This window comes from Mobula hypostoma, chromosome 26, assembly GCF_963921235.1.
Source record: "Mobula hypostoma chromosome 26, sMobHyp1.1, whole genome shotgun sequence".
Taxonomy (NCBI): Eukaryota; Metazoa; Chordata; class Chondrichthyes; order Myliobatiformes; family Myliobatidae; genus Mobula; species Mobula hypostoma.
This window is the reverse complement of record NC_086122.1, coordinates 22,385,476-22,398,674: the sequence shown is the minus strand read 5'-3', so window position 1 is coordinate 22,398,674 and position 13,199 is coordinate 22,385,476. Positions and strand designations below refer to the sequence as shown.

At 40.4% G+C, this 13,199-nt stretch overlaps 1 protein-coding gene across 1 annotated transcript; it reads right to left on the bottom strand.

The window, feature by feature from the left end:
* Nucleotides 1-896: 896 nt before the first annotated feature.
* On the bottom strand, nt 897-3,362 carry smim12 (small integral membrane protein 12). Its single transcript, XM_063033730.1, has 2 exons — nt 3,303-3,362; nt 897-1,513 (listed from the first exon to the last, which is right to left on the bottom strand). Exon 2 carries the CDS (start codon nt 1,506-1,508, stop codon nt 1,224-1,226), a length of 285 nt encoding a protein of 94 aa, XP_062889800.1. The 5' UTR covers nt 1,509-1,513; nt 3,303-3,362; the 3' UTR covers nt 897-1,223.
* Nucleotides 3,363-13,199: the final 9,837 nt, after the last annotated feature.

Genomic DNA, 13,199 nt, shown 5'->3' with positions numbered 1-13,199 from the left:
GTAGTGCAGTGATCAGCACAATGCTTTCCAGTACCAGCGAAAGGCCAGAAGCATCCATTCCGTGCTGTATATCAATAAAATAAAATAAAACAAAACAAAGTATACTTTGGTTATCAACATGCTAAGGAAACACTTAGAACTGGACATTCAAATTCCTAATATTAACAGCAGACTTGACAATATCCCTGAGGCATGGTCATTGATTTGAAATGCTGCTTCTTTCCTCACGATTGCTTGCTGTCCTCTGGAGCACTCCCGACATTCTTTTTATTTTCTTTTGCTTCCTTAAAGGTTACCAATTTGTTTTGGAAAATCAAATTTAAAGTTGCTTCGGTGCATTTTGTAAGATCTTCCATGTGTTTCCCACCCTAATTTTTATGACAGCCATGCCTTGTACTCTCCAAAAGAAACTAACAAATCTACTGCCAGAGATCATATTTATGAATTGTAAAAGAATTATAAGAACTACCAATGAATTATCTTTTGAAGGGATCTGATAGAGTATATAAAAGATATTTAAGAACTCTGTATGTGGAAAGAAGAGTTGGGATGGGGGTCATGGAATGCTGAGTTAGCATACAGTAGTGTATTTGACTAATGGTTTGAGGGACGTTTCTGTATATAAATCATTGTCTGTGTTTCCTACATTTCAGGAAGTATTACATGTCAAAAATATTTCACTGGCTTCATCGTCCCACTCAAAGCTATGAAAGGCATGAGAAAATTGCAATTACTTTCTTTAATTTTGATGGAGAAATAGTTTGTTCAGATAGTATTTGGTAAATGTAAGGTCTCAAGAAGAAATGTAATTTTTTTTTTGTGAAAGGCTTTCTTCCCTGTTGGCAGGATTTATTCTGTGACTTACTCAATTAAGTCAAGGTTTCATGCAGCAAAACTTTAATCTCATTCAGCAATAATGCATTTTAATTAGATTCACAAGCAACCATGACTTCAGATTTTTTTTTACTGACTTATGATACATTTTGCACAAGAATTGAAATTCTAAATTCACTTAAATACACAACCATAGGAGCTTCTTAGTTTTTAGAGAATGGAGAATTTTCACCACTAAAACTCCAGGCAACAAGCTCTAGCTGGAAGTCTTACATGAATGGTGACAAGTCAGGAAGGCGGGTGTACACACTCAATAACATTGCTCCACTAATCTCCAGAAGCTCTACTTCATAGCCAGACTGTTGCTCCAATGCATCGGTTGTTGCGGGCTAGCTACGATTGCTTGTGTCTGTCCGATTCCGGTTCAACACTGCCCTTGGGGCGAACTCAAGTTTATCTTTTAAGCTTAGAACTTGGGTGCAGTCTTTATTTGTAATCTCAGCCAGCCTCCTTTCTTCACGCAACTCAAAAATGCTCTTCTCCTCAACCGGCTGCTGTTGATTCCCACGAATAAACCACTCTATATTGTAGCCCACTGTCCCAACAACAAAAGCCACCGGAAAGGTTATATAGGGAGCATACATACGAATGACACTCCACAAAACAGGCCACATGATGTCTGCAGCAAAAGAAAATTTTAAGAGATTTATTTTTCACAACCCTGTTACAATACTAGAATACAAAAAAACTCCATTATAAAAACTATATTACAACATCCTCTAAAAAGGTCACATAGGGTTTTATTTTTAAACTGACAGAAACTAGAAAAAGAATTGCCACCTAGGTTGCAAAGTTACTCTCCACTTTTATATTTAAAAAACCTGAAGCCAGCAGCTTAGCAATACTCCCAACTTTACATTGTTTCTCATTGCTCAGCAATGAGAACTTGTACTCAGTCCTGCATAGTTTTGATTAAAAAATGACCAAGGCAAAGAAAATATGCATTGTGGATTCACCAGTGCTGGAATACTTCAGAATCACACACACAAAATGCTGGAGGAACTCAGCAGGTCAGGCAGCATCTATGGAGAGGAATAAACAGATGACATTTCCTGCTCAGACTCTTCAACGGGACCGTGCTCATGATGGGTCTTGGCCCAAAACGTCAGCTGTTCCTGTCCATAGATGCTGCCTGACTGCTGAGCTCCTCTCGTATTTTGTGTGCATTACTCTGGCTTTCCAGTGTCAACCCAAGAAATCCTGCAGATGAAATAGCTTCCTTCAGTTAGTCCTGACGAAGGGTCTCGGCCTGAAATGTCGACTGCACCTCTTCCTAGAGATGCTCCCTGGCCTGCTGCGTTCACCAGCAACTTTTATGTGTGTTGCTTGAATTTCCAGCATCTGCAGAATTCCTGTTGTCTGCAGATGAAATACTTCAGTTCAGAAAAATGGTGTATTTTGTGTTAATAGCCTTATGATTCAGGAGAGAAAAAAGTCAAATATTGGCTTTTTTGCAAAAAAGCACTAGATCCTTTTTAAACCAAATATTATTTTTAAAAGAAAAATTAGTTACAGGTATTGCAAACTTTAAAGACTTCTCGAACTTGCCTCTCGATTACAATGCAAGACTGCAACTATCAAAAATATTTTAATCAAATTAGTCTGAAAAACAGAATATCCACTCATTCTACCAAAAGATAATTTGACTAGATCATGATACATGACCAACAATGAAGAGCTGAATTCAAAATAAAGCCTCTGCAGTGCATTCTTAAAGGTCTTGGACCTTAGCAGGTCAGGCAGCATCCGTGGAGAGGAACAGAGTGTGAACGTTTCAGGCTGAGGAAGGGCTTCAGCTCGAAAGTTGACTTTACTCTTTTTCCATAGACATTGCCTGGCCTGCTGAGGTCCTCTAGCATTTTGTGTGTATTAATCTGGATTTCCAACAGCCATAGAATCTCTTGTGTTTAGGTCTTGGACCTCGGTTTCTTTTGGTTACATCAAAGCAGGATCTTCTAACCAAGACTCCGTGGGTTGGAAGGCAAATACAATCTTCTTGTTCTCCATGCTATACGGTACCCATTGTCCAACATTGACATAAATCTGGATTAGCTAACTCTTTGCAAGATTATATCAAAGTGGCAGGGCTCTTATATCCTCAGTAAAGCACAATAAAGTATTTCTGCCCAGCTGGGTCTTGAGGGGATGGCGACTGAAACGCTCCCCTGAGCATCGTGCGCTCACGCCTAGGAAGGTCTCGCCACCCTTGGGCTGGGACACTAGAGGTCGACCTGCGGCCTGTCAACCCCGCGCGGCGCTGCGCCATCGCCACACAAAGCTCATCCGGCCAGAATACACACGGTGTTCGTCCCATCGGCGGGGGGAAGAAGGTCATCGCCAGTCATCTTAACGAAACCTGAGGTCGCCAAGCCGCCCATCCCGCCCCGCTCTCCCCAGCACCAACCTACCGCCCTCAGCGCGGACAGCCGCTCACGTCCTGCCCCTCTTCACCTTCCTGATTGGCCGCCGTTTGCTCCAATTGTGATGAGCCTGCCCACACATCCGTTTGCTCATTGGTCAACGACCCTGACAATTCACAGCAGTGACGTCAACCAGGAAGACATGCCTCGGTCCGCCGCTGCAAAACTTTTCCATGTTCTGTTTAATCTGTGTTGATTAAAGTGCCACATAAGTTTTACAGTGTGAGAACTAACGCTATTATTTTGAATAGATATCCTTTGAGAATCGCTTTGGTATTCACCCCTTTTCTTTGGATAGAGGGAAGAGTCGGCATGTTATTTACAGGCAATGTGCCAATATGTTTCTTCAGCTCGCTTCCGTCTCCTATCGAACTTGTGTGGCAAGGATTCCCTACACGCCCTATCAATGACTTCCCGCACCTTCAGCACCCCCCCCCCCTTGGACACCCCTACTCACGCTTTTTGAGCTCTTCTGGATCTTTGCATCTTGAACTACTGACAAAACAAGGGTACTGATTGTGGATGATCAGCCATGATCAAAGTGAATGGCGGTGCCCGCTCGAAGGGCCGAATGGCCTACTCCTGCACCTATTGTCTATTGACATTAACCGTCTGGACCCCTCCCCCCACCAATTTCGGCCTCTCCCTCTGTATGCACTGCTCTCCATTCTCTACGCACTAATCTCAACCTCGATCGACATCAAACCTGCAGACGTGGTTGGTGGTGGTATAATCTGGCGTCTTGACCCATACCTTGTTGGGCCCAGATGACACCTCTTGTACACCACTGAAGGACCACCAAGAAAGGTCAGGCCATCATCTTCCACACCATCATAGACCTCATCATCTCTGGAAATCTCTCCTTTATCCTCATCGTTTCCACTTCCTCCTACCCCACTGAACTGGTGTTCTCACGTATTGAATCCATTTTGTCCCCTTCATTCAGTCCCTTCCCACCTACATCCATGACACTGCAAGATCTCCACCACTTCAACTTTAAATTCCCTGGCCCTGACCTCCTTATTTTCACCATGGACATCCAGTCTCCTGTATACTTCCATCCCCCATTAGGAAAGACAAGGCTGTCCACTTTTTTCTTGACAACAGACCCAACCAGTTCCCCTCCATCATTGTGCTCCTCCACCTGGCAGAACTGCTGCTCACCCTTAATTACTTCTTTCTCTCCTCTTCCCACTTCTACAGTCTGTAGATGTAGCTATGGGTATTGGCATGATCTTCAGCTATGCCTGCCTTTTCGTCAACCATGTGGAACAATTCATTTTCCCAATCTACACTGGTAATGCACCCCAGCTCTTTCTCTGCTACATTGACAACCACACTGGTGTTGCTCCTGCACGTATGAGGAGCTCATCAATTTTGCCACCAACTTACAACCTGCCCTCAAAGTCCAAAACTTCCCTCCCCTTTCTTGATCTCACTTATCTCCATCTCCAGAGACAGATTATCTATCAACATCTTCTACAAACCCACTAACTTGTACAGTTACCCTGACTATACCTCTTCCCACCCTGTCCCTGGCAAGGAAGTAATCGCTTCTCACAGTTCCTTTGTCTACTCTCATGATAAAACTTTGCCTTCCAGGATGTCCAAAAAGGCCTCTTCCATCTTTCAGAAAGCGATGCGGGACTTTTGAAGTTAATAATGTTCTGAGAACTTGTTCAGATACCCATATCACGGGGATAGACTGCAAAGTAAATCTAATCCACCTTTTTTGAAAAAATGTATAAAAAGACAATCAGTCTTTCCCTCTGCCTCTACAAGGCAGATCCTAATCCTTATATTTTTTATATTTATAAAATATTTTCTATCGTTTGTACATCATTTTCCATCTGTTATTTTTTCTTTTCCCTTTTATCTTTTTACAAATGTTCCTGCATTTTCTGGGTGAGAAATTAAGTGACACCTGAAAGGGAAATTTAAAGTAATGCTGCTGGAGGCCTAAGGGGTCAAATACTATAGAACAAGCCTTGGGCATTTTGTGAGAACAAGGCATTTCCTCTAAATTATATTTTAAATACTCTGATAGTCTTGCATCTCTTGGACTTAGGTGGTGCCCAAAGGGCAGATTTTCCAGGCTATCGGATGTCACTTCTATTCCTACCCCACTCCACTTTTAATTAATTGCTTTTCGATGTTACAGCCATATATTAAATGTTGCAGATGAGTTTGAAGTGAACTCAGGAAACAAACCCAATAAATTTAATGGGAGCACAAGAAATGTGTGAATTCCTGCTTCCTAAATTACCCTGGTTCTTGACCTTTGATGGTCTCAACTTACCAGAAAGGATTAGATACTGTATCTGGCTTTTCTTCCTTGCTTCAGCTAAATACTTAAAAAAAAACTCATTGGAGATATTGGTGCCCCAAACTGTGACCTAATCTCTGGGTCACCTGTACCTGCAGAAAAAAGAGTGTGCTAATAGTACCCCAGCTCAATTGTTAGTCAATAAGGATATAGAAAAGATGTCCCTTTAGATGAGAGATGAGGAGAAACTTCATTCTCCATAGTATTGTGAATCTTTGGAATTCATTGCCACAGACAGCTGTGGAAACCAAGTCACTGGGTATATTTCAATCAGAAGCTGATAGGTTCTTAATTCAGGGTGTCAAAGGTTATGGGGAGAAAGCAGAAGAATGGGGTTCAGAGGGATAACAAATCAGCTGTGATGAAATGGCAGAGCAGGCTCGACATTCCTATGCCTTATACTCTTCCTCCAAGAGGACCACAAACTTGTCGTAGGGTTTGGAGGCTTGGGTGCTCCAGTGATCCGAAGGGCTACGTTGGCTAGAGTCAGGGCCTTGTGCTTTGGCTCTTGTTAGGTTCACCTATGCCAAACAGGCCAGACGAAGAGTGGTCCAGGTTCAGGGGTTCAGCTCAGGGCTAACAACCCAGGCTGGTGAAAAATAAATGTTATTGAAACAGCGAAGAAGTGTGTAATGGTATGGACAGCTAGAGATGGGAGGAACTTCATTGCTGCCCTAAATGCCAGCAAAAAGGTGTGATGGGCAGTAAGTAATTAAATCTTATAGTTTTAAATCCACCTCTATGTATCTGATAGTTTACTTGTAAACTCTTTGTTAACTCTTCCAATGCTGTCATATTTATCTACACTTCTCCAGTATTTCTTAATGCACTGTGGTTGAAGACTAGATTAAAGGCAACATAAGAACATTCCCAGTGGAACCAGAATTCATTTAAAATAGTATTATAATAAAAAATGTATACAACATCAATAGTATTACATCCTTATGAAATAAAACACATACACAGTGTACATTGTCTAAATTCCCAAAAGCTTACAATGAGCATACAACTGAAATTTCAAATAATATAGCTCAAGGTTATAAGTATATCTACATGTATTTCCTTTCAGAAATTAATGTGTTTGAAAATATTACCTATACAGTGATCCTGTTGTTTTGGAGATAGAGGTACAGTTTAAAGAGGAGTATTACAGTGGTGACGGTGTTTGAGGCAACAGCCATTATAGTCACAGTTTGTTTCCAGAAAATAAAGAAAGATAGACATAGAAGAAACTTGTTACTGCTGGTACTACTTTGAACAGGATAACAAATGAGCAGCTAGATGCCTAAGTGGGCATTTCTGGTATAGGTGTAGCTTATTTCTTTTAGATTCCAATATATATGTACAGCTCGTTACTTATACATACATGTCCAAAAAGACTTCCTCATCAGAGTTTCAAAGAGATCACTGTTTACAAGTGAAGCCAATATCGGTCGCTGCAATGCATGGAAACAGCTAGAGGGAATATCGGCCGAGAAGAAACATTTCCATGAAAGAAGGCATAAAGCAACCTGCCAGAGAGTGACAATCAGTGTTGAGAAGCACACTCTTTTTTTTTGTGTTTGGGAATGTGGGTGGCTCTTTTCCGAAGAGCATGATAGCAAAATCACACAGCTTTGCCAATGAGAGAAGACAAAGAACTAAAGCACACAGTTTAAAACAAGTTGACAACATTCTGTGACATTATTTTCCATATGCATGCTTTTAATCCAGCAGTTTGTAAAAGCTAAGAGAATTACACAAAGATACATTTTCTAGCAGAAATAATTTTAAACAACTTTATTCAATTCGCATTTTTAATATTTCTTCCAGTTTCTGTTAAGCTTGGAGTACTTATAATAAAATAGTTCTGCTCAGTAAATTGATCTGTTTAAAACTACGCACATTTTAGTCTGTACTGTTTCGTATATACTTGATATATTCTTTTCATTACAACTACGATATGTATCCATTTAGGCACATAAATATTTGGGAAACCTTGTCGCAATTGCCGAATGGATTTACGTCAAATGAGTCTCAGGCTGATGCTATAAATAGTGCCCTACTTAAATTGCAGTTTTGAAGAAAATGCGAAGCCTGCAAGAGCAGACTTCTGCAACGAGCTTAATTAATCAACCTGCTGGCCTGCATTTCAGAAGGTCACCAGCATTCCTGTTGTCAGGTTGTCTGGTCTCTTCCTCTATTAAACTTAGCAAATTACTACAATTAGTTAAAAACTGAACATTACTTTTCCGGCAATTTGGCCTGCCTTACCACCAATCTGTCACACCTCTTTGATGCTTCTCCTACAATTTAGGTAGGGTCTTAACTATACATGTCATACTACCTGGTCAAACATAAAGTAAAAAAATAGATACTCATCTTAGCCGAAATCTTATCACACAAGTAGCCTGGACATCATTGATTCCCCAACAATTCTAGTATAACACAAAAAATGTTATACTAGAACACTTTTGCACTGTTCTTTTATAAACAGAATAGTACAAGTGTTCTATACAGGATGTATGTTTGAGTTCATTATTATGATGATTATTTTACAATCTTTTTCGAAATGAACAAATAGAAAACAGTTTTGTATTTTGGCCTTGTATCTGCTTGGGAATGGATTGACCATATATATTTTGCTCAGGATTCTTACAGCTTCCACAGAGGAAGCTTTTCAAATCTTGTCTGGCTTCAAACCCACACAATATGCACTCCTCTTCAAAGTCCACCTGGAGAGTATTTTAACATTTGGGAAATTGATTCTTTCTATATAAGAGATGTTAATTCAGATGAACACTGAAACTGTGCATTTGCCCACAAATTCCACACAGTCATCTAAAAGGAAATAGTTTGAGACAGAGAGGAGGATGATGGGTGACTTGGACATCAAATGGTGCGATACTGATTCCCACTTGCTGCAAAAGTTGGATCCCAACAACCAGCTTCAGGTGACATTAGCTCTTACTCAGGAACATCAATCCCATGTCTAGCGAGGGAAGAATCAGCTAAGTGCATGGACAAACTCTACTGCAGATATTCAACTCCCAGCACACTTTTCTTTTGGGTAGAAATATTTGGCCAAAAATCTCTGTTTGTAAACTCAGCAAATTTTCTTGATGTCAGCAGAAAATGTTCAGTAAAAGGAAAGTAAAATCAAATTGCTGACTGTCTCCCTCCAACCCCCCTCCCCCCAAAATACACCTTCTTCAGTATGGAAAGGAACATGGGTAGGAAATTCAGGAACAAGGCTAGGCATTCAGTCTTTTACACAGGCAGCATTAAAGATGGGTGAGGTGGGCAGTGGATTTTAATAATGAGAGAACCTTTCCAAAAGAAAGTTAATTGGTAGGCCACAAAAAACAGAAAGAAATATACAGGGCTGATTTAAAATAAATAAAAATATCTGGTTTATTTCTGTTTAATACCTTTAGTTTGATTTATTGTGTTTATCTATAAACTTTAATACTGAGGTAAACCGAGCCTTTTTTTTCAGCCATAGGCAACCTTTATGCAAGCTGGGTACATTAATTCATCAGCACTATTTTGCCAATATACTAAACCTCAGAATATCATCATAATCAGATCAGATTTTATGTATGTAGCCTTTGTAAATAAAAACACCATATTTTGAGTGTTAACATCAATTGCTTGCTGACATAATAGTTAAATTACTTGTAACGTTTAATTTCTTATGCATCAAACACCTGTCGGCTTAAACAGCATAATTTTCAAACACAAGGAAGTCTGCAGATGCTGGAAATCCAAAGCAACACACACAAAATGCTGGAGGAACTCAGCAGGTCAGGCAGCATCTACGGAAATGAGTGAACAGTTGAAGTTTCGTGCTTCAGGTCCTGAAGAAGGTTCTCAGTACAATTCTCTGCTTGTTTCTTGTGCACAAACTCTCCACAGCATAGCTATATTTTGTTAGTGTTTATTTCTCATCAAATTGATAATTGGAAAATAGTCAAATGCACTGCTGAAACACAGGGGATTTTACTCTTGACAGACTGCCATTACCAACAAACTGCTGAACAGATAAATAGGCAGTTGCACAGTCCGAAAGATAGGCAGACAGAGTGTTGAGATTGTCAATAAAAACTCTGACCTCAAATTTTATCTTGCAAAATCTATATCTTTACAGTCATTTGTAAGCACTGCCACTGGTCTACTAGCTAGCACACAGTAATATTGACATACAGGTTTTGTGAATTTATTAGAAAACATTTTACGAACATATTGTTTCAACTCACTCACTTTCCCATATTAAGATTTAACATTACTATGCCATAGTTATTTGTTAGATTTTAAGTGGCTTTGTATGAAATGATGAAAATGAACCACCAATCAGATTAATAACATTAACTGCTGTAAGCTTAACAATCAAGGACTTACAAATTGCCCTTGAAACATACATCCTCGATGAACAAACCTGATATGTCGTTGGTTGGACCTCAATGGAATATATCCCAGAAAAATGCAATCAAGCCATATCACTGTTCTCCTGCTCTGAACATAATTGAAGTAAAACGTTGAGTTATTTCTAAGGCCAACTAAAACCAACATCAGTGGGAAAGGGTCACTTGAAGCCAGGCAAAGGAAACCTTGAAAGAAGCTTAAAAATAAGTAAAATTAAGTTTTTATCGGAGGGAATGAACAACAAAAGTTTCAGTGGGTAATCTACTGTAAAATATCTCTGCGGCTTGGTGTGCAATATAAATTGTTTTGGACAAGAGTGTTATGGCAGATAAGCAGGTAGCTGAATAATGCCTAGAGATACAGTATTGATCGCTCTACATTGTGTAACAAGAAATAATCAGGGATTGGCATCTGTTACATATTAATTTAGTATTGGGCAACAGATAGAAAATGACCCATTGCACAGAAATGATTTATCTTTCATTAGAATATTTCTTTTTGTCAGTGATATCCAACTGGCATATTTTACCCTCAAAATATGAAGGGTAAAGGCTTTACTGTCCATACTCCGTGACATACTTACAAGCCATGCTAATGGAAGGCAATAGATTCTAATCATTCAAAAGTGGTTGAGGATTGTTAGAGAGAGAGATGTTTAATTATCCAACTTTTAGCAGATATACTGTAACTTGCTGTTTGCACCGTCACTATTTATCGAGAAGAAATTTCAATATAATGAGGAAATATTTTGATAAGTGGCAATTAGCTGCTCAGTAAAGCGATGGATGCTACTTCTCCACTTCTTTCACTAAAGCAGCATGAGTCTCTTAAAGTGCAATCAGAGTGACTTCAGTGACATCTACTTCCAGCATTTCAAGGTGAGAGGAGAGTGATTTAAAAGGGGCACAGAGGGGCAACTTCTTTACATGTGTGTTTGGGGGATGTGGAGTGAGCTTGGAAGTAGTAGAGGCGGGTACTGTACAATTGGGCTGTACACAAACAGGGAAGGTTTATATGGTCCAAACACAGGCAGATAGGACCAGCTCAGGGAGGTAACATGGTCAGCATTGATCAGTTGGGCCAAAAGGCCTGTTTCTACGCTCTACAATTCCCTAATTCCTCATATCCCATTGACCCACTAATACAGATGTGTGCAGTAATGAACTTTTTCTCTTGCAGACAGTGGGAAATGAATTCACCTATTAAGAAGTAGATATTTTTAAACAGGTTTAATTAGACTGAGGCACTTATGTCCAATGCATCACTTAGAAGAAACTTACTTTCATTTATATTCTGTTTTCCCTCTTCTTCATCTGAAGACTGTTGCCTACTTATGTGGGACAGTTTCAGAAGCACATATTTTAACACAACTTGCATTTATACAGCTTAATAATGGTAAAGAAATATCCTAAGGCACTTTGCAATGGTGTAATCAGACAAACGGGCATGGTCAGGCTAAAGTGATTATTTATCATGTGTGGGCATTGACAGACTACTAAGCAACAAAAGGGATCACAGCAGAGATTGATTCAATCTTCACTCAATGCCCTCATGAATTTTACACTTATGGGGAAATGGTACACGTGGCAATTGGCTGGAAGACATTGATTCTTCTGCGTCAGAGGAACTGAGCATAATCCTTTCCATTTGATATCCACCAAAGAACACTGCTTGCTGAGACCATTGAAAACATATACAGGACAGGAGGTCTGCTGTTTTAATTTCACCTCCTTCCCTAAGGTATGGATTCTGCAAAAAACAGATAAATAATGGAACAGAGCCTCCTGTTCTCAAGCTTGTCCATGCACCTAATGCTTCTCATATTGCAATTGTTGACAGATAGATCATTTGCTAGACTTCTGTCACAGGCCTGAGCCAATGATCCAGAACCTGAAACCCATGTAGTAACTGGAAATTTTGTTTGTTTATTTATTTATTTGTTCATCGAGATACTGTGCGGAATAGGCCCTCCGACTTTTTAAGCCACACCACCCAGCAACCCCTGATTTAATCCCATCCTAATCACAGGACAATTTACGATGACCAATTAACCCACCAACCAGTACGTCTTTGGACTGTGAGAGGAAACCGGAGCACCCAGAGCAAACCCACGTGGTCACGGGGAGAATGTATAAACTCCTTACAGGCAGTGGCGGGAATCGAACCCGGGTCTTCCGTATTGTAAAATCCAATATCAAAATTGACCTTCAAACTTAATGTTCCTGAGGAAGGATATCAGCCATTTTATTTTTACGAGGTTAATTCCCGGGATGGCGGGACTACCATATGTTGAAAGATTGGAGCGATTGGGGTTGTATACACTGGAATTTAGAAGGATGAGAGGGGATCTGATTGAAACATATAAGGTTATTAAGGGATTGGACAGGCTAGAGGCAGGAAACATGTTCCCGATGTTGGGGAAGTCCAGAACCAGGGGCCACAGTTTAAGAATAAGGGGTAGACAATTTAGAATGGAGTTGAGGAAAAACTTTTTCACACAGAGGGTTGTGGTTCTGTGGAATGCTCTGCCTCAGAAGGCAGTGGAGGCCAATTCTCTGAATTCTTTCAAGAAAGAGTTAGATAGAGCTCTTAAAGATAGCGGAATGAAGGGATATGGGGAGAAGGCAGGAAAAGGGTACTGATTGTGGATGATCAGCCATGATCACAGTGAATGGTAGTGCTGGCTCAAAGTTGAATGGCCCACTCCTGCACTTATTGCCTATTTTCTCTGCCTTGTATATGTATCTGGATTCATGGTAATGTGTTTAAGTGTTAATTGACTTCTGATTTGACCCAACAAACAGTCATCTCTGGGTTTGAAGGGATGCACTGTCGTGATGAGGTCACACTCAGGTTGGAGGTAAAACACCTCATGTTCCGTCTGGGTAGCCTCCAACCTGACAGCATGAACATCGGTTTCTCCAACTTCTGGTAATTACCTTCTCCTCCTCTCCTTCACCATTCCCTGTTCCTGTTACCCTCTCTCACATTATCTCCTTACCTGCCCATCACCTCCCGCTGGGGGGTCCTCCACCTTCCCCTTCTTCTATGGTCTTTTGTCCTCTCCTATCAGGTTCCCCCTTCTCCAGCCCAATTATCTCTTTCACCAATCAACCTCCCAGCTCTTTACTTCACCGCCCCCTCCACCTCTCCCG